This window comes from Phoxinus phoxinus (assembly GCF_949152265.1).
Source record: "Phoxinus phoxinus genome assembly, chromosome: 2".
Classification (NCBI taxonomy): domain Eukaryota; kingdom Metazoa; phylum Chordata; class Actinopteri; order Cypriniformes; family Leuciscidae; genus Phoxinus; species Phoxinus phoxinus.
In genome coordinates, this window is record NC_136877.1 from 36253347 (window position 1) to 36275960 (window position 22614).

At 37.0% G+C, this 22614-nt stretch overlaps 1 protein-coding gene and 1 long non-coding RNA gene across 14 annotated transcripts; one reads left to right on the top strand and one right to left on the bottom strand.

The window, feature by feature from the left end:
- Positions 1-2824: 2824 nt before the first annotated feature.
- Positions 2825-8040, top strand: LOC306985434. Of its 2 annotated transcripts, none has more exons than XR_013794797.1 (4): positions 2825-3153; positions 4001-4192; positions 6336-6553; positions 7442-8040. It is a non-coding gene; the product is annotated as an uncharacterized lncRNA (long non-coding RNA). The 2 variants fall into 2 exon arrangements; XR_013794798.1 differs by having other exon boundaries at positions 2835-3153; positions 6336-6559.
- A 4518-nt stretch (positions 8041-12558) lies between these two features.
- On the bottom strand, positions 12559-20347 carry isl2b (ISL LIM homeobox 2b). 12 transcript variants are annotated; one of them, XM_079587556.1, is made up of 6 exons: positions 18008-18267; positions 17513-17702; positions 17035-17294; positions 16143-16426; positions 15609-15791; positions 12559-15492 (listed from the first exon to the last, which is right to left on the bottom strand). In XM_079587556.1, exons 1-6 carry the CDS (start codon positions 18063-18065, stop codon positions 15376-15378), a joined length of 1092 nt encoding a protein of 363 aa, XP_079443682.1. In that variant the 5' UTR covers positions 18066-18267; the 3' UTR covers positions 12559-15375. The 12 variants fall into 12 exon arrangements, with proteins under 12 accessions (XP_079443682.1, XP_079443693.1, XP_079443687.1 ...); XM_079587567.1 differs by lacking the exon at positions 18008-18267 and adding an exon at positions 20205-20272 and having other exon boundaries at positions 14712-15492; positions 15609-15776; XM_079587561.1 differs by having other exon boundaries at positions 14714-15492; positions 15609-15776; positions 18008-18269.
- Between the last annotated feature and the right edge of the window lie 2267 nt (positions 20348-22614).

Consider the following 22614-nt stretch of genomic DNA (forward strand, 5'->3'; position numbering starts at 1 on the left):
TCAGAGACAGGGTAAAATAAACAGACCAACACAGCTTGACCTTTCCTATAACCCACCTGACCTCTCCTGACCCTTCCTTCTCTCTTATCTCTTATCTCCCCCTTATTCTGACACTGAGGGTGGAGGACAAGTCGTCTATCTCCTCTCTTTTCTCTCTGTCCTTCTTTCTTACACACAGGCAGACACACAGATCAATCACTGTTCTGGCTCTGGCTTATGCAGTCACTGAGAAGGCTGGAGTCTCACTATCAGACAGCAAGGAGAATGTTAGTGCGGTAATAAGAGGTAAAAAAGATCAGATCAGATGTGATCAATAGACAGCATTCATGATATCAGTCACAGAATAAGTGAGAGAACACATTAATGTGTTGATAGATTTGTACTGATGAGATGAGAGAGACTGGAAAATGAGGGGAGGAGGAAAGAGAACCAGGGATAAAGGCCAGAGCATAAGGGGTAAGAATCAGCGAAGATAACAAAAGTGATTTAGGAGCACAGGAATAAAATAAAATGGGGGAGTAGGAGGAAGGATCGGAGAGAGAGTCCGGGCAGAAGGACGTGTGTGTAATCGGAGAAGAGAAAAGGGGGATATGAGGCACCGCAAGCTGTCATCCAGTTGGAGAGGGTCAAAGGTGAAGAGTATCATAGGACACATGCATGCATGCACACATACACTACCGTTCAAAACTTTGGGGTTAGTAAGATTGTTTTACTGTTTTTGAAAGAAGTCTTTTATGTTCACTAAGTCTATATAATATTAAGTTGTTAAATGTTATTACAATGTTTTCTATGTGATTATATTTAAAAATGTAATTTATTCCTGTTATGGAAAAGCTGAATATTCAGCAGTCCTCAGTGCCACGTGATCCTTCAGAAATCATTGTGGATATTTTTTTTTCATGATTCTTTGATTAATTAAAAAAAGCTCAAAAGAAGAGCATTTATAGACACTTGCCTCTTCTGGTCAATCGGTGTACACACAATTCAAAGGGAGAATATTTTATTTTATTTTATTTTATTTTGCAAATTTCTTAGTCCTCAAGCTAGGAACATTTCTACAAAAAGATTCTTAGTCCTTCAAGTTGATCAGTACAGATTAGCACTACAGATCAGTTTAATATAATCATATGCCCCACCTCATTGAGGAATTATGTAGGCATATTATCATGGCACAAACTTTGCCTCACAATTTAAAAAACAAACTATTGTTTATCCACTTCAGGTGACATCCTCACACTTTCAAGCTAACAACTCGCCCACATTTGTAACAGTATCCTGTCGTTAGTCGAGTAACTTCACTACTGTTATAGAAAGCTTGGGAACTGAAGTCAACGAGATTCTTGCCAAGAAGTGACGTAAAGCTGGAATCCACTAGGTGGCAGCGGCACTGTGAGTCTTGTGTTTATTCTCTCAAGTGGCTGAGGATGCACTGTTTCACAAGTTCAGAGAGTGTTTTTGTAGTGTTTGTTACAGGAATTTGCTTTTACAGAATCAACATTGCAAGAAGGTAAGCTGCCAGAACAGACTGGAGAAAATTCAGTTTAGAAATGAAAGTAAATATTTACAGCCAATCATCGTAATGGTGCACTCAGTAATTTTTTCCTCATCAAACATTTCATAAAGAAATGAATAGTTCTTTTGAAAATGTTTAAAATCATGTTCACTAAACCTATGAAGAATCCAGACATAGGCCTATCAGTAGCCTTACTAGCCTAATAGAGTTAAGAGCTGTTTTATTTTACATGGAGCGGGCCAACAGCTCTCTTACTAACATAAACCAAAAGTCGTTTGATTTTTATTGCAGTACACTGTGTTATTGATTAGTTGTGTTGTGCCTTTTTTCTTTCTACGTTGTGTCAAATTACAGTAAGAGAAGGAGAGATGGGTGCACACACACACACTCCATCACAACTCATTCATGCAACTATGACTCTGTGGTCTCAGACTAAAACAATATTCCATCTCTAAGATGTCTTGGCAGATGCACACACCGACAGACACACAGACAGGGAGTCCTTCACCGAACAAAAGGCATATTTGAGATATGAGCATCTCCCTATTGACTCAATAGCTTCTTATATTTCGGCACCACCATTCATCTCCTCGTATGTCAGTGCTGCTACATGCTTCTTTTGTGCTTCACAGTTGGACCATCAGGGATCTCACATGAAATATTTTGTTTAACTGGCCCATGACCGGAGTCTGTTGAACCTCGATCAGGCTACCTGCCAACAAAGCGTCTTTCTTTCTTTCTTTCTTTCTTTCTTTCTTTCTTTCTTTCTTTCTTTCTTTCTTTCTTTCTTTCTTTCTTTCTTTCTTTCTTTCTTTCTTTCTTTCTTTCTTTCTTTCTTTCTTTCTTCTTAAGGTAGAACAATCCTGATTGTTTAGGGTATTGGACACTCTTGGCAATGCATCCCAGGGTTATAATTAAAACAAAAAACATAGCCTACGTTTCTTTACAAAAAAAATGCAATAATAAAACATTAAACTGAAAGGGTTAGTTTTTCACCCAAATAAAAAAAAAATCCAAATTCTGTCATTAATTACACTCCTGTCGTTCCATATACCAGTAAGACCTTCGTTCATCTTCGGATCAGAGCACAAGATTTTTGATCAAATCCGATAACTGTCTTTCAGTCCTACCATTTGGAGCAACGCAATTTAAAAATTCCAGCTCCAGAACGATATTAACATCATGAAAGTTATCCATGCGACTCCAGTGGTCAATTTTACACTTTTATGAAGTGACGCAAGTGCTTTGTTTGCACACAAAAAACATAGCCTAATTTACCACTTTATTTACGAACAAAATAACCAGCAGACCAGTAGGGGGAGCAGCACCACTACGCAAGTGTTGACTCAAGACCGGAAGTTCCTTGATCGCGCGCTTTGGATACAATTATTGTGTAGCTATAGAGGTAAATTATGTTTTTTGCGCAAACAAAGCACTAGCGTCGCTTCATAGAATTGAAATTAAACCACTAGTCTCATGGATAACTTTAATGATGTCTTTCCTATCGTTCTGGACCTTGAATGTGTAAATTGCGTTGTAATGGAGGGATGGAAAACTCTCGGATTTTATCAAAAATATCTTCATTTGTGTTCTGAAGATGAACGATTGTCTTACGGGTTTGGTTTGGAACGACGTCATGGGTGAGTAATGACAGAATTTTCATTTTTGTGTGAACTAACCCTTTAAGTAAAATAAAGTATATTTGTTTTACTTTTTTTATAGCCATTTATCACTTTTATTTTGTTTAATTTGATTACCCAGACCTAAAAATAAAAATCAACACTAGACATATTTATGAAAAAACGAATAAAATATCAATATCAAGAAAATCAATAAAAAACGAAATTAAAATGAATTTTTTTTTTTTAATTCAAATGCAAAAATAATAAAAAAGAAATAGTATCTCGATATTAAAAACATTGACACTTCCTGGTAATAATTGGTTTAACCTTTCATGATGAATGTTATATAATGTTAAATTTAACATTTATTTTAATATTCAACAATAATATTGATCTGCCTGCATTGACACCATTATGACAACTGAATTAAGCTGGACATTGACATCACTGTTTTCTCCAGAGCGGCTATATATATATATATATATATATATATATATATATATATATATATATATTATATATTGAACTAAATTAATAACTTTTTCACAACAGAAATTAAACATCACAGAACTAAGCTGGACTGTGATGCTATTTTCGTCTGGAAACAAACTTTGTTGCATTATTTTCCTGTTATCTCTGTAAAGCTGCTTTGAAACAATCTGTATTGTAAAAAGCACTATATAAATAAATGTGACTTGACTTGACTTGTATTGCTGATGTGTAGTATGAATTCTAAAATTCACATTAATCCATATTTGCTGAAATATTGATTGCAAATCTTTCTTAATTGAATTCTCAATTACTTTTCTCATATATTTACTAAACAATGTTTTAATTCCTTGTTTTCATTTAACCCTGAAAATAGAGAGTAGCAAAGACTTGGAAAAGAAGAAATAGTAGAGCAAGAGATGGTATGCGGAGACAGAGAAAGCCAGTGATGGAGTGAAAGAAAGATGTCAGAAGTAAATCTCTTCTCTCTGTTGGGGCAATGTGATCCCCTTCTCCGCTTGGCTGCTTTTGACTGGAACTCCTGTTCTTCCCTCCCAGAACAATGCAGGTCAGCTTAACTTTCAGTCAAGGGGGGCACCCCGTCTACAGGTAGTCCCTTACACACACACACACACACGCACAGCTGAAGTTTACCTGGGGTTTGGTGCCAATAAATTCTATATCTATCTTACACTGGACAGTTATACATACTTGAATACAGACTCACTCTTTTTCTCTTCACATAATGATGCTCCACTCACACAAGTAATGTGTTCTTTGAGCTTATTTGAGATCACAGATTAATTTAAGATACGTAATCATTAAGAAGCGCTCTGTCACATTATAAGAAAGATTTTTGTCTAACTACCTGTGTGTGCGTGTGTACTGTGCGCGTGCGTGAGTGAGTGAAATATTTGTACTCCACACTTTTTTTTTTCTCAGCATACTCATGTATTTATGTGTACACACCAGCGGGAAGCAGCACTGAGTAAGAAAAATCTGCAGACAGGAAACAGAGTGTTTACTCAACAAACTTTGAACAAACACAAATACACCTTCCTGAAGTGACAGGCACAGATACCCTCTGACATTCATGCTGAGAGCCTTCTTAATGCACATTATACAGAAATCACACAAACTAACAAAGAGATGCAGACTAAATATACAAAGGCTACATATCGGAGCTAGTGGTTTACTGAAAAGCATCTTGAAGGGACATCTGAATGTTAATAGCTCTTTGGGACCACTGTAGAGGTGTATTTAGGTCAGTGACATTCAAAAATGCGTGATGCAGAATGACCGAAGAAACAGACTGAAAACACAAAGAGCGAGAACATCTACCATAACTTTAACGAGGATCACAGAACTGAGGAAACTGAGGTCTTAAATACACAGTGGATGGCGGTCAAAGAAACATGGAAAAGGTGTGCAACTAATCATAAACCTCAAACTACAACTAAAACTCAGGAAAAACCATTACAAGGAAACAAATGCTGCCTTCACTTATCGTAAATAAGAGTTTCCTAGTTAAAAATGTAACATGAACGCCCTCTCAAGTCGTATTTACCATTATGAAGTTCGGGGATCATTTTGATACCCAAGTTCCCGAGTTGTGCATGCCATAAAATTTCAACATTGTGGAGGGGAGAACGATTGCTGCTGTGACTGGTATTCTTTATTAGTTTTTCCACAACAGCTACATCAGTCTTTAAAGTAGTGCATATTTACATATATAACTAGGCTAATAATTTGAAGCGTATTGTGTGTTAATTTATACACAACGAAAATAACCTGTATTTGACACAAATTCCAGAATCTTCAGCAAGCTGACTATCTAGATAGCGCTATGAATGTTTATATGGTTGTCAGTGAATTGGACACTAAATATAATTTTGGCTTTTATATTATTTCCCCAATAAATAGGCAAGAATAAACCTGGTGTCCTCCACTACAAAGCACTTGAATGCGACAAGCTGTTAATCACAACTTCACAAGTGGGAAGTAGGAAGTTTCCAATAGCACGTGAAGGCAGTAAAAACAGAACATGATTATGAAACTCTGATACTACACAAGACAGGACACGATAATGAAACTAAACATGACCGTGACAGTGAGCTTGTAGGGGTGGTGGTTTAATTGGACTAAATGATTGGATAAGTCCTGTATATACTCGTCATCATTCACCATAAGATCTAGAATGCTTTTAGGAAATAGATTTTCTATTTCATGCCGATTTTTCACATTTTCATTTCACCCCGACTTTAAGATGCTCAAAAAGGTGTATGTAAAATATGTTACTTCTTTTTACTTGGTTACAACACATGATATTTTCAATAAAGTAATTGAATTTAAACTTTAAAAAGTAATTGTTTAACATTTGCTGCAAATGGTATAGGTACATATTTCTCACGTTTTATATATTCACATTTTTAGTTGAATGCATTCATTATGGTTTCTTTATAAATGGCGTTTTGGTCTCTGTGTTATTGTTTATATGGCTGGTATTTATTTGGTAATTCAGGCTTTCTCCTTTATACACGTGCATACATAAAGAGGCTTTATTTCCTCATTGGCTGCTGTTGCACTTTGTTTGCGAATGGCTTCCGATGAGCACTCCACTTTTCACACTTATTAATCTCATCCATTAACATATACATATGCACACTGGCTTCCTCTCCATCTCTCTGCCTCTCTCTTTGACACACACACAGGCCCAGCCTCTCGGTGAGAAGCCACTGCGAAACTGAATCCCACCACTACAAGATAAGGCAGAATTACTGGAAGATGAACAATATGGTCGTTGTTTAGTAGCTGCCAGCCATCAGAACTACACCCACTGCGGAGAGAGTCCAAGGCAGAGTCCGCTTGAGTGAGCCCAACACTATCGGATGTGAACTCTGACAGCAAGCCTGAAGGAATGCCGCAGCGTGTGAGTGTATGTGTGTTTTTGTGCATGTATCTTTGTGTGTGTGTGCACACATGTGTCTTGGAGCTGCACCAAGTCAACTGCGCATAGTTGACCTGTAATAGGAGAAGCAGAGGCCTGTCACTTTCCCAAATTGCTACTCAAAAGCTCCGACATGTCAGGTCAGAAACAGTGTTGAGGTACAGGCTGTGGTTTGATGGGTTTGGCCACATTACAATCATCAGGCTGTACTGCCGTTCTGCCGCTCAGAGCTGTCTACACTGTTGTTAGAAACCGTACCCTCAGACCTGCAGGGAATGCCAGACATCTTTTTTTTTTAAAAGCTAGCATAGATAGTTGTTAATGCTGAAAAAAAATCTGATGGTTTTAAAGTCAAATAATGGCTACCATGTAACTAGAAACTCTGAATGTGCTTGACTGATCTGAGATGTTGTCATATAAATTGGTCTATTTAGAGGATTTTTAGTGCAGTTTTTTACAGTGTGGTCTATAGTAAACTGTGGTAAAAGTTGGACATGTAACGCTGTGAAGTGAAGCAGAATGATACGCAGTTGGTGTGTTGCTAGAGTATCCATCTTATTCTTCAATACAAAATTAAGCCATTTCCTGAGAAAGTGTAAGATTTCCAATTCATTAGCCGCTTTAGGTAAATAACTAGAAAAAAGTTGACTAGATAAAAACTAGAAAAAAATCACTATAGTAATAATATATATATAAACTTATTATTTTTACCAAACTTTATGTATCTACTAAACAAATGATTACCTATCATAGCAAAACACATGAATGTGAATTAGCCATAGCATGAAAGTTTTAGGTCTTATTTTTTCTTACTTTCTTTTTATTTTTTCGATTCTGTCTAATTCTCTCTTCCTTTGTATATTTTTTGAGTTGGTGTGAAAGAATGTTCTGAGATGCAGATTCACTTCCATCCAGTTGTAGGATTCTGGGAGAGCCTGAGATTTACTAATAACCCAATTAGCCGTGATTTGTTACGACGTGGGCGGAGAGAGAATGAGCTCTCTTGACCTGTCATTCAAAGACAAATTAACCGTTTCTCCCATGATGCTCTAGTGCAGTTGGCTTATGCTGAAAAGGAAGCTATCAAATGTCGAGTCCTCTATTGTGTAGACAATTCCCATGGATTCCTCTGTAAAGTTTTTGGAGGTCACCTCTTGCCCTGAGAATCTAAACTTTCAAATATAGTGTAAATTTATAGAGTGACAATGATCAGAAGGAATTTCGAAAGTTTCATTGTACACAAGTTGCCTTCTCTGTAATGAAAAGTGTGTGAACACTTCAAATAATGCTTTTATGTAAATTGTTTCCTCCCTCCAAGTTTGTGATGTACTGCACAAGTGCACAGAGTGCTTTCTGAGTGTATTGACCACAGCTGCTGTATGTTGTATTGGTGATGTCATGTAGTCCAGCTGCATGTCACTGGTTGCCTGTCCTCCATCAATGAGAAGTAAACTGAACTAGTCGCTGACACTTTTATTTGCTAAATCTATTTTCAAACCTTTTAGAAATGGTTTGATTTGTTTGTTTGTTAGTCAGTTGGTTGGTTTATCTGCCAATAGTGAAAGGAAAACACTTAAGATTAAAACACAACACGATTTCCCCGTTCTGCTAATAGTTAGATCATGTAATTATTGCATTGCAAAGTTTGCATTGATGAAAGTAGCAAAAGTCTCCCAAAAGTTTGTGGTCGGTTAGGGTTAGGTTAAGTCTCTTATGTTCACTACGGTTGCATTTATTTGATCAAAAGTACAGCAAAAACAGCTATATTGTGAAATATTATTACAATTAGAAAATAATTATGTTCTATATTAATACATTTTAAATGTAATTTATTCATACAAAGGCAAAGCTGAATTTTCAGCATCATCACTCCAGTCTTCAGTGTCACATGATCCTTCAGAAATCATTCTAATATATTGATTTGGTGCCCAAGAAACATTTCTTATTATTAAAACAGCTGCTTATTTTTGTGGAAACCATGATCTAATTTATATCTAATTCATAAAGATTTCAAAAGAACAGCATTGATTTGAAACCGAAATCTTTTGTAACATCATACATACTGTCACTTTTGATCAGTTGAATGCATCCATGCTGAATAAAGATTGGATTTCTTTCAAAATAATAAACAAAAACAAACACCAAACATTTGAATGGTATTGTAGGCCTACTGATTCCTTCTATTCAGCTACAGTCCTTACTAAAAGTAAAATCTTTATGTTTCTGTTTCAGAAGGCAAAACCCGACGTCTTAATCTTTACATAAAGAGCACTCTGTCCTCCGTTAGCCATGCGGTACCGACAGGTACTTGGCAGTGACACGTTATCTAATACAGTCTCAGTGAGTCCAGCAAAGCGTGAAGTGTGACCAGCAAGCTCTCCCAGCATCCCGTTCGCTCACAGTATCAACACTTAGGTCCTTTCCTCAGGGCACTGCACTCGGCTAGGTAACACATACCTATGGCATTTAGAAGAGGAAGTGGGTATTAGCGGTGGAAGCTTGCTCAACTGAAATCAAAGGCTTGTATTAAAGCCATGCATATTGGCCATGATCTTGACTGGCTCCTCTAAACAGTGAATCAACACATCTGGGTTTATGTATGCCGAGTGTCTGACTCGAACTACATTGGCGGTTTCAGGGTTTTAATGACGGAGACTAATTACTTAATGAGTTTATTAGAGCTAATTTGGAAGTGAGTTTAGCTTTCATCTGAGAACAAGACGGCCTCTTATCTAATACACTTCCACAGTCTGCAGCAAAGAGACGGTCTGCTAAAAAAAAACCTTCCATGGCTCTGGTTTAGACCCAGATTAAGATTATGACCGTTTCTACTAGAGCCAGTCTTTTCAGGACGTTTTATGGCACCCTTTCCTGCCTTTTCTCACTAATTTAAACATATTTAGGTGCAGTTGAATTGCATAATTAATACCAAATGGGGAATTGTAATTAAACTAAGAGAGCTGAAAGATGAATCAAGTTCTCTCAGGTCTGGACAATCTAATGAGGAATGTATGCTGTTCCGTATACATTAAAGGGATACTTCAGGATTTAGCATTAAGCTTAGTATCAGTAGAAAACCTGTAGTATTTTCAAATTACCGTGCTTCCCTCCCTCACATCCCCCTAAGACAAGAGATTTATGTATTTTTTGGCTGTAAAAAATCCTCCGATGACGCAAAAATCTTCATTCTGCGTCATCGGAGGCTTTTTTTTGGCCAGAGGCTAAAAACTACAGCCAGTAGAAGGCGCTAGATCCGCATGTTTTCAACCCGCTCATAGAGGGAGGGATCTCACTCACAGAATGTACAAATAGTGTCAGCCATCTTTTTTTGGAAGCTAAGCTAACAGGTTCTTATTCTGTGGAGAAAGCTGAGTAGTAGGGGTTACCATCCTCTTTTTCACGGACATGTCCGGTCGTCGAGATCGTCCAAAATGTCCAGGATTCGGCTTTTGCTTTCTGCAGTCGCCATTCATTGTTTACATGCACACCTTTTGTTTCAATCTAACTGAATTCATTCCGATTGGTGAATCTGAATGTAGTGTTTACATGAACAAGTGATGGGTTAATGTGCGTTTTAACATTGCTAAGAAAATTCACGTTCCTCCGTAAGAGATACGAGTCAGTAATCAGTACCGCTCATCAGGCCTCACGTCGTTCTCCCGCGGCCCTCAGTCTCATCCTGCTTGCCACATGATGAATGCCGACTGTAGAACGCAGCCGAATCCCGGACATTTTGGGCGGTCTCGAAATCCCGGGCAGACTCGTCACGGAGACTCAGTAGTAGCCTAGCCTTGTTGTTTAACCGCGCTCTGTTACCGGTAGGCGTGGCCTCGTAGGGCAGTGAAGCAAGTGCATTCTGGGAGTTGTTGTCTTTCATCCACATGAGCCACAAATACATTTTCTGGCTTTTCTCAGTCTAGTTTTCTCATTTCTACTACATAAATGACCCATTTTAAATACACATTCATCTTTACAGAGGTGAAGTATCTACTAGAAATAACTGAGAGGATTTTAAAATTATATTTTTATAAAGAAAATATTATTTGAATTATTTAAATACTATATATTATTTTGCTTTCAAATGCTTCAGATGCTCAATGAGAATTTCCAAATGAATCTGAGCATCTGTAACACGTCCCTGTCATCATGTCAGCCACATGGAAAGCTTACGTGTCAGCAACTGAAGAAGAGAGTGTGCTTTTAATAAAGTTTATTGAACAAGGATGCAGAATCTCTTATTTATTGAGCCAGTTTCATTTCAGAGCATTGACTCACTGCTAGCATTCTGTTTTCTTTTCCCGGGTGAAGTTCAGCACAGGGTATTTTACGAGTGCCCATCTCTGATGTTTGATGTTAAGGGCAGCTTCAGTCAGTGGCTCCTGGTATGTGTTGGGTGCAAGCTTGAGACAGCATAAATGTTTGGGAGGGAACATGTTCGGCCTCTTTCTTCTCCCCTAGGATAACATAAACAGTTTTGGCACAAGAAAGCAACGCTGACCCCAAGGCCAGCCTCTGACACAACCCATTCATTCAGTCTGTGTGTGTGTGTGTGGTATATTGTCAGGACCATGGGACAATGATGATGTACCCGTTGATCTGTTGCAAGAAACATCCTGTCTCCTAAAATCATGTAAACACTTACTCCCTCTCAGCATCAAACCTGTGCATAGTATGTCTACCTTCTGTTGAACACAAATAAGGTATTTTAAAAAAAATGTCTCAGGTTTTTTTTTTGTGTTGTTTTGGAACCATCTGACTTTCATTGTATGGACAAACAGTCTTCAGAACGGCTTCTTTTCTGTTCCACAGAGGAACCCCCTCTTTGATGTATATTCTAACTCCTCAAAAGTCCTCAAAATACCCTAAGGAGAATCATTACCTTGTACATCATCTATGTTAGTTTTTAATATTCTGAAAAGACATTAATTTCCTGATTTTCATGCTGTATTTATGATTTATTCCACCTCACATTATCCTTTGAGAGCACTTTGGCACAGAACAGAACCCTTGATTTATCCCCCCCCCCCCCCCCCAAAAAAAAAACATATATAATTATGCGAATAAAACGTAGCCAGGAACGTCATCAGATTGAGATGATTCACCCATATAGGCTGCTTTTTTAATACTCGCATGAAATGCTCCGTCACTCAGGCTACACCCAGTGACAGCTGTAGAATAATATATTGCAGTTCATTAAAAAACTGTTGTTGTGTTTGATAAACTGTACCTCTAAAGGAGTGATTAGTCAAGGGAATATTTTTCATCCAAATTGAATGACATATTTAATTTCCTTTTAAGTTTAGGTTTTGTATGTCTAAAATCTTTGGCATGCAGAAGATTTCACTGCTGTACATCAAAAAAGAAATTCAGAGGACCTATTACCAAAACCTAAATAAATGCATGGTTGCACTTGCAAGTAAAAAAATTATTGATTTAATTAAAACTTTTTAAGTTGCAAACATTGTTTTTGATGAGTTCTGTTGACATAATAATGTTGATAATTACATCAACCTAATGTATGTAATACATTAAATATTTACATGTATTAAATTACATTATGTAATTTATGTAATTATTAACTGTATGTATCCTAGTATGTAATTTAAACTGAAATTTCTGCATAATCTTGATAACTTTCTAGTTCCCAGCATGCTTTGCTTAGGACTGGAGGAGGATAATAATTTTGTTTAAATGAAATGTTATTTAATGCGTTTTAGTAAAGGGAAAGACCTTTGACATTTAAAAGAGTTAGCATTATGCTGAAGAGTACTGCTCATGGTTAAGTTTACATGTTAAAGCTGTTCATTTGAACTGAAATTATATTAAAATGAATTGGTTCTAAGTGCTACCACTAAATGTTGAAATTAGAATTAGCTTGGAAAAATTAACTTGGTTACCTAAATAATGAAGTTCCTGTTACTTAATGTTTTTTGGTTTAACATAATTTCATTAGAACGTGTCACAAAAGATTAGTGTAAACTGTTCTGTCATTTTGTTGTTTATCAAACATTTAAAAACATTTGTTTTTAAAGGGGACATATTTCCACACACAGTACTGTCATATAACTTCACAAAGTGAATATCTCTATAGCACAAACATTTACATATAATGAACAATTGCTGGCAAAATTGAAGAGACTGACTCTAGTTTGAGGATGGTTTGTTTGCTGTGATGGTAGCCATTAATTTGAAAGCAATATTGCGCTGACCCTTTGAACGCTGCTGTAGAACACATTCTGTGTTCTCCTCATGCTGGAATGATAAAAACATGAGTTATAGGTCTGTTTATCCCACTCTTAAGGCCCTGAGTGCATTATCAAACATAGAATGCATTAGGGTCGGTATTGTTAAAAGTGTTTTTAAGATCTAATAAATCCTAGTTATTTATGGAGCCATGGTCACAGCGCTTCACCCCCACCATCTTCTTTAATTTGGCCCGAGCTTTGCACCCGTACCTGTGTGTGACCAAAATCCCACCGTCTGATCTGATCCGGCCCACATATGAAGGAAGCTTCCAAACTTGACTGCTATTTCTGTATCTTGGATTATGCAGAGGGATTATATTATTCTGCAGAGCCACTTCATAGAATTCTAGACGTCTCTTTTCCTCAAATGCCAGATGCTTGTATTTCTTCTGAATGACAGAGTGCTTGAAAGCTGTAGCCATCCTGAACTCTGTTTTATAGTCTGTTATATAGAGTGGGTGGCTTTGACCTCCCTCCATGCTTTTAAGTGTGTGTGTGTGTGAGTGTGTGTGTGTACTCCATATTGGCCTGCTAGTGGTGTTCTTGTGTGTGTTTATTCTAATAGGAATTCATTATTTTTAGTTTGTCTTCATGGTGGGTGGGGTTGCTTGATTTATAGTTCTATTGCAAGAAATAGGTTAAAAATGTTGCTGTAAGATCCGTGTGAACACACACAAACACACGGTTATTAAAAGAACTGTCAGAATACTATTTCAGTGGGTAAACCAAATCGGTGAAATTGGCAACACTAGACCCCATTTACAACTTCTCATTTTTGGCTTGAATGATCCTATGACAAATGGTCAGCAGTTGCAAATGGGTTGCAAAACCTGAGAGCTGAGAACCACATTCAGATCTTAAAACCTTACAACGGTTCATCTTGTAATGCCTTGCTTCCTTTCATGTCTCTGATTAACTCACCAGAACAAGCAAAAGAAGTAGGCTATAGGGAGCTTTGTGTGCATGAACTTGTGGATATTTAGGCTATCTCTTGTCTATTTGCATCAGTATCAATAGCACCTTGATACTGAAGGTAACGCTAGGCTACTATAAAGCCAGCTACTGTCAAAAAATGTTAGGGATATTATGATTATGTAGTTTTGTTTTGCTATCTTTTAGATTATGTGCAACATTTAATTTAATAAGAAAGGTTTTTGACTGTACAGAAGTAGCTAAAAACCCAAACCTGTCAGCATATCAAGCAATTCACCGTTCAACTCCATCCTCTCATATTTTGATTAGCTGTAGCCTGCTTGCGACAACACTGATCATATAGCCATTATTTTTAGGAAAAAGTCTTGTTGGCCTTGAAATGTCCAGCCATATTTCAAAACTTGTAAGAACTATTAGTGAATCGATAAAATCAGCGTGTTTTCTGCTCAGCTAACAGCTTTCAACTTTTAATTCACGTGAATTTACCCCATGAATGGCTTTTAGAATGAAAAATTATTTGTTAAAGAATAATAAAATAATTTAATTAGCCTAAACAATAAGCAATTTAATTTAGGCTAGCAGCTACAATTTCCTGTGCAAAGTTTTCTTGGTAGCCTACTTTGGTGAATTTTGCGCAATCCACGTTCCGCGTCTGTGAATGTTTATTGTGATGGCAAAAGCATAAAGCACAACTGATCCTGACCTAGCCATTTGTCTAGACAAGGAAAAATACAACTAATCATGTTAGCGATCTGACCACGAAAAAACAACAAAATAGCCTATGACATCACTCTTAACCAGATGGCCATCAGTTTAAGATAAAAATAATTAAATTCAAGATTGAGCCTTAAGTTGGGCACATTTAAGATGTTTTTCGACAAATTAGCTAATTTATGTAATTTATCATAGCCATGTAGCCTATTTCTTTCTTTCTTTAATTAGTTGATTTGTAGCCTATTTTTCTGCTAAAACAGTGCAACGTTAAGAAACGGCGTTTTCTCCATATATTTTTTTTTGTTATTATTATAGGCTAATATAAAATTATGGCATATCTTCAAACTCTTATAATTCTGTTTAATAGGCCTACTCTTATTTTTCTGTAGTCTACAAATTAAATATTTTTATTTAGGCCTAAACGCATTTTAATTACAAATATAGGCTAAATAAAATAATTGTCTGTGCTGATTTATTTATTTTTTGCGAATTGAAGTGACAATAAATAACAATAACTTAATTTTTGTTCAAAGACACAAATAGTCTGCATTAATTCACAACGGAAAAAAAAAACATTAACTTCTGAAATTGAGTCTTTTGAAAAGATATTTTTCAAAAAAATGTCCAAAAACCACAGATAACGAAACGGTCATCATAACGAATATCCATTTCGATTGAACAAGATAGTCCCTTCTTTTAGAGGTCTACTATGCAGAGTTTCACTTTCCATCGTTTCACTCCGTGGCCCATAACGGATTTGTTGACGTATTTTGGGGAAAAGGGATCCTCTGTTCTCATAGCAGGTTGTTGCGATAAGTCTGATAGCGCTGTCCGGTGATGGTAATGGACTTTCCCCGCGTCCGTGATATGAGCTGTTCTCACGATTTGCCGGGAACAGACGAGCAGTCGCTCTCACGTCTCCACCGGGCTCGGTACCATGCTGTTCGGTGTGTCCGGTAACTGTGAAGAAAGAGAGGTCACGTCGCTGCCCGATGAATTTCCTAAAGAACCGGATTCCGAGAAAGACACCTGAAAGAGAGAGGCAAAGTTAACTCGAAATAAATAAATAGATAGTCTAATACTCTTGGTAGTGTCTTATATAAAGTTTGAAAACCAAAAATGCACAATTTAATTTATTCACTCACCAGCTGTTGAAATGCAGGTTGATCTAAGTCACTCTGAAGTGCAAATTCGCTGAGGGCTTTCCAGGGTGGTTGGTAAGTCTGCACTTCCACCGGGTGTCCTGGCATTGAAGGGTTATGTCTTATTGGGCTGCCCGCAACTAGTGCAGTGCCCGTCATGCCCTGCAGATTCTGAACCAAAAAAGTCTGCGATGAAGGGACACAGCCACACAGACAATTTCATATTGAGAGAATTCATCATAAAACAGTGTTAAATTTCCCCCAAAACGTTTGATAATTAAAAGGAAACTATTCAGTGGATTAGACAGTCCGAGAAGAAAACTGAGTTTAAAACATTCCCCAAGCTATAGGCTACACTGTAGGAGGAGTCTGTGATTTGCTTTCAGCCAACACTGCAGTCGAATTACAGACCAAATTCAAATAATCTCGGATCAATTCAAGTGTCAGGGGATCAGTCAAAAGCTGCACTGGTCAAACTGTTTTTTTTTTTTTTCGCACAAATTTCTCACATTGAAAGTGCATTAGCAAGACACTTACCGTCTTATCGCCATGATGCTGTTGTAACTGTTTCATGAGTATAGATCTCTTCTTATCCTTGCAGCGCTTGTTTTGGAACCAAACTCGAATGACCCGCGGACTCAGGCCTGTCATCTCCACCAGCTGCTCCTTCATGAGCGCATCTGGGCGCGGGTTTGCGTTGTAGCACGTCCGTAAAGTGTGTAGCTGCTTTTCGTTTAACACCGTCCTCACCCGAGTGGTCTTCTCCGATTGCTTGTGCACGTGGTTCCGATGAGGAGTTTGTCGGACCGACACCGGGTCGGCTGAAGAAATTGTTAAATAAAAAAAGAATAATAGCCTAGTGAATATAAATATCAATAATAACAATAATGCTGTTGAAAGATCATTTACATTTCACCCGTGATATAGAAGGCTATAGCCAACTTGTATTTTGAATATCCTTGCAACAGACAATTTTTGAATAGAACTTGAAATCTGCTAATTAATTGCTCTGGCTTTCTGAAAGGTGTCAATAATCAATACCAATATTACATTTAATTTAACCAAATAATATAATGTATTAAATATTTGTACTTTTTTTTAGGCTATACATTAAAGACCATGTATAGCTATAGCCCTGCCGCTCAGGCTTATCAGTGGTTGACTAAACAAAGTTATCAAGCGGATCACCCTGTAATTAGCTATTATGTAACAACATTACACGATTCCTCCCACAGTAGCCAATATAATTACATTTCAGTTTAGCCTTTGGTTTTGTGCTGAGGCCGGGCAGTGCGTTTCAAAATTGACCTTAAAGTTCTAACCGTTCCAAATAATATTTGTTCGTTTTTAATTGCAATATCTAGCCATATGATGGGCTACTTGATTGTGTCCAATATTTACAAGTTGATTGTAATTGTGCTACACTGACCTGCCATATGTAATCCTCTGCTGCGGATGTTTCCCGGACTAAGAGGACTACCGCCTGATCCGCGCTCCAGAGCCAAACAATGATCTGCTCGACACAGCAGTTCCTCGTCCCGGACAGAGAACTCGTCCCCGGGCAAAAGCTGCCGGCTACACACCGAGCAGCGGAAACATTCGATGTGATACACATTGTCCCGAGCTCTCATGACCAAATCACTGCTGCTAAAGCCCAAAGTGCATTTTGTGCATTTTATACCGAACAATCTGTTTGATGTGGGGGAAAAAAAAGAATTTATGTGCAATGACAAAATCATTACATCAATCCACTATTAATACTAGCCAAGCATCAGTCCACTTTAATTTAACAGTCGGCTACTGCCAGATGTTTTTTGATCATTACAAAAATATCTGATTAGCGACTGGTTACAGATTTGTGAAATAATTCATTGTCTTTCATAAACAAATCAAACAAAAAAACCTACCTTACATAATCTCTCTTGCAATATGTTTTCCCGTCCCGTACGAAGCAAGTGCATGTCTCGTCCAGGTATTGGTTGCACTCCACGCATTTCAAACAGGCTGCGTGCCACTCCAGGTCGGGGGAGACCCGCAGGATGTACTGGTCATGGATTTGACTGCCGCAGCCTACACACATCGCAAGTCCGGACTTCTCTGCACATGAAGAAGAAAAAACATTGTTGTGAGCTGTTATACAGGCATTTATTGAGCATCGATGGCACCTTCAAGTGTTTTCGCAATAAAAAACAAACATCGAAATCATGTCTTCGAGTTTGTAAAAACTAACTCCGGGCTAGAGAAAAATCAAAACATCTATTTCTCAGAGGGCAGAATGGAGAATCAGTAGGCTAGTCCTGACTTAAAACATAATTATTCTCTAAATACATTTTCAACTGCAACACATTTAAAAGCTACTTTTAAAAATAAAGTTTTACAGATTTTCTTACGGAAATGCTTACTTTTGGAATGATCCCCCATATCATTCAAAAAAGAAGAGCTGAATATTATATCCACCATACAGGTTGCCTTAAGAGAAGATCGTTTGCAAGAAAAGAGAGAAGATAGAAAAGGAACTGCGCGCTCCCGGCTGCCCCGCAACTTCAGTCCAGAGTGAGGAGATGGAGAGGGGTGTAAACACAGGAACGGGGGCTGAGACGAGAGCTGTCTGGTGCACAAGACGTGACGTCAGGCGTAAATCCGAACTAAGACGCGTCACTAGGGGGCAACAAGTCACACTGCACCCAGTATTGATTCATTTCACTCCCTAGACATGATCCGATAACTCTGCGTGTTGATTCAGAACAATATGAAAACATCTTAATTTGTAGCCTAGCCTATGCTGCAGGAAGGTAAGACGTGAAAAAATGCAAAAAACAAACAAAAAGATTTAGGCAACTTGAGGTAGCCTTTTTCTATGGGTTCCTGGATTCACATTATGCTATCTACATAACGTCAGATAAGTCTTTCAAGTGGCATATTAAAGTCGAAGTAGGCTACCATCATCATCAGGGTGACATCTACTGGCTAAAAAGTTTAACCACAAACCCGAAAAAATCCAACACATAAAACTATTTTACTTTTTTTCTTTTCTTTTTTAATTGGTGTAATTTGGATTCGTGTCAATCTAAAAGCGACAAAGCAGTGTTTTTATACAGTTTTACCACATGATTATTCACATTTCACACACTTTTTTTGCTTTAAAAAGCCCTTTCATTTGGGACAATTCAACACAATGCATTTTCTCGCTACTATTACAATAAAAAAAGAAATCTACTCAATATTTTTCCATTTAAAAACTAAACTTCCGTACTCATTCACAGTCCCCATGTCCTTTCATTCACACCCCATTAAAAAAAGCAACATTAACTCAATGATCACTCGAGAGATTTAAAGCTACCATGTCAACATTATATCCTGCATTTTTGCACTGGTATTTAAAAATGGCTAGTTTAGCTTGACCAATTAAAGTCACATTGGTATCAACATTTAGCCTATATAAACAATAGCCTATATTGTTATCTGGGGATTTTTTTTTTTTTTTTTTTTTGTGATTTTTTTTTTTAAGGCTAGGTCTTGGACGTTCAAAAACAGTGTCATGAATGTTAGAAGGGACATACAAAATAATTGTATTAAACTCAAATATACACAATATCAATAGATTAAGCTCTCCACATCTCTCAGATAGAGGAAGCTTATAATAGGCTACTATCTGGATGTAGGACGACTTCACAAAGAGATCTTATTTATGCATCTGTCTTTCGTTGCAAATATCCAACATGCACCACAAATATAAACGTTTTCTTCCCCATATAGGCTTCGAAAAACCAAATCCAAGGAGGAGAGATATCTCCGTTATTTTTTCCCCCCCGAAATCTCTTTATAGCAGGCCTGGCCTACGTTGCCAATTTTTTTATATTTCCTAAATTTAACCATTTAAAATAAATTAAAATTCTTAAAATGAAATAATTGTTATAGGCTTTGTTAATTTGATTACCACAATAAATTGAATATGTAGTCTACACAATTTATAGGAAAGTTCTACATTCGCAAGCAGATAAACTTAAGGCTTAAACTTAAATATCAGACTGCATGCATGAGGAGCATGTAAACACGGCCTGTCACAATGCTATTTCAGTTCATATAATGGATGAATCACATATTTTGGGGGGCTATTTGTAATGGGACTACTGACACATAAGCGTATAGAGAAAAAATAAATAGGCTATATACATTTCATAATATATTTTTAACCTCTACTTAATTAAAACCTAGCTCCTGTCCATCACTCACAATTCGTCAGGGAGAAAACAAAATATACCCTGCATGACATCTTGCCATATAGGTTACTGCACATATTTGCTCGTCAAGACGAACTTTCATGCAGTTTCTTCCTCCACTTCACTTACATCCTCTCCGATCACTGAAACCCAAGGGAACTACCGCGATAAGTATATAGTGACACCCAGCGCTCGTGAGTGAGTGCAGTGCTCGGAAAAAAAAAAGAACTGTCGTTAGCCATGCGATATTGTTATCAAAGGTATTAAAGCTATTGATGAAAACAGCAGCGGATTGGGAGCTCTCATTGAAAAATATGATTAGCCTATGTTTAAATTAATTGACATAAATCAGGTTTCTCAGTCACTCTGAACTTCTCACCTACAAGTTAAAAATCCATCCATGTGATCGCATTCGCCACTGTAGCGAACTATTCAGTCACATGACTTGAGGCTAAAGTCACATGACATTTTTAATAAAAAATATAATTTACATCTGACATCAAGAAAGGACATTTAATCTGCATCATGGTAACGCTTCTTTTTTATATATAGAATAATTGTTTTTTGATAGATTGAATTCACATAAAAATAAAAAACGTGGATGATGATATTTTGGTGTTGTTTAATACATTTTATTTTAATTTAAGAGCCATATTTAGGGAATGTGGTATTTTCAATGAGAACTTAATGGTGTTTTGATTACTTAAAGAGTACATTTCTCCAAATATCTTTTTTTTTTGTTCCGCAGAAGAATGAAAATTATAGGCTACAGTTTGGAACGATATGAGGGTGAGTAAATAAAACGATATGAGGGTGAGTAAATAAAACGATATGAGGGTGAGTAAATAAATGACGACAGACATTTTTCATTTTTGAAAAACCCAATGAACATCCAGAATTAATCATTTTAATTATTATGTTTTTATTTTTTTATTTTACTGAATGCAGTAGAGTAAGAAAAAAAGTAATATCTATAAAGCTGCACAAGGTCACTGTTTTTAATTGTAATATCCTGTAAATTCTTAATGTGCATTCTACATGCATGTAAACATTAAATGCATTTCCTCCTGTCCTGTGTAATGGGAATACCGCAGTGCAACCAACAAACATGCAGAATTTAAAAACAACATGCCTATTGACAGATTTTGTGCTTTACCATGGCCCATTATTTCGTCCAGAACCGTTTGATCCAGGGCCCCATCCAATGGGGATAGGCCAGCTGTCAGGGGTCTGCATTAGCAGAGTTTAAGTGTGGCTAATGGCAGCTTTAAGCCCTAAATTATTTACTGCTCTCATCAGAAATGAGACTTAAAGTGCTGTGTGTCCAGCCAGCCCCAGAACAGCTCCATGTGCCAAAACCAAAACCACAGTCAGAATTTAATGCACACAATATTAAACGGAAATAAATCACGCCATGACCATAAAAAAATATTATTATTAAAGGTCATTCTTGTTCAATTTTCTTTATTTTTTAAATGTAGTTTTTCCAATGTGTTCTCTTGATAAGACTTGTTTTATATAAATGCTTACGGACAATTTCACCACCAGCTCAGAATAACACTGATGAAAAAAAACACAAAAAAAAGGTCCTCATGCATGCTCCTCTGAAAGTAGAATCATGTTGCTTATATATAATTCAACATACGTCTGATTTAATGCAGCATTCACATAATAATTAGTATTAATTTTTGATTGCTGCCTCAGGGCATTTCTGCATTGTTGGCAGAGGAAGTAGTTCCATTATTATCATAACAGTGTTGCTGTCAGTCTGGCCTTTTATTTTACAAATGCTGAGCTTGTATCTCTGCCCCTGCCAACACAGAACAGCTCTTGCACATTTATTAAGAGCTGTAACAAATATGTCTGTCACTCTAATGAAGGTAACAGCTCCTCTGCGGACCACCACGAGAAACTGAGAATTCACTCCTGCGTCGTTCATTCATTGTTTTCAGTACATTATTTCCCAAGGGTTAATTCCCAAACTCCTTTCAGATGCAGTTGCAGGAATATCATTGTGAACTCTTTTGATTTCTGCATAAAGAAGTTATAAAATGTTGTCATCTTACAATAATGGTAACATGCAGTCTGTTAAAAAAATTACACAAACAAAGTTGTCAATAAAGACATTTCCATGTCCTCATTGAACACAATGAGAACATTCACAGTGCAGGGTGGGGAACGATAATAACTAGAAATACCTTTAACAAAATGTTCCCTTCAGACCGGGACAACTGTCAATAGGAATTTTCCACTATTTATCTTTACAAAGCTGTTTCAATTCAGCAGTATGCTTGGGATATGAATCACTCTCTTAAAATTGTGCCGAATCATATCTTCTTCTTCTGTTGTTTACTCCTGTGCTTGTTCTGTTGCATCAAACAGCCTCTGTCGATTTTCAGGTGTGCAAAAATGTTTTTATGAATATTCAGATTTATGGCCAGTTAATGCAGGTTTACTGAATTTTTCGATTGTTCATAAACAGCTGTGGCAAAAAGAATTGGCAGTGACACATTTTGTGTTTCACAGAGTTTGCTGCTTCAATGTTGTGGTGTTGATTTTGTAGATTAATAAAAGATTAAGAGTGATCAGATGCATTGTAAATAATTACAAAAAGCTTTATTGGCCAACAAACAAAGAACTGTTTTATGGCTCTGGAAAAAAATTAAGTTGACATCATTTCACTAATAATATCACCAGCATAATGGGAAAGTGTGATTGAGTATCACTCAGTAACCATATACTGACAGATTGCTATAAAATGGGGGAAGAAGTGTGTTCTTATTTTAGTA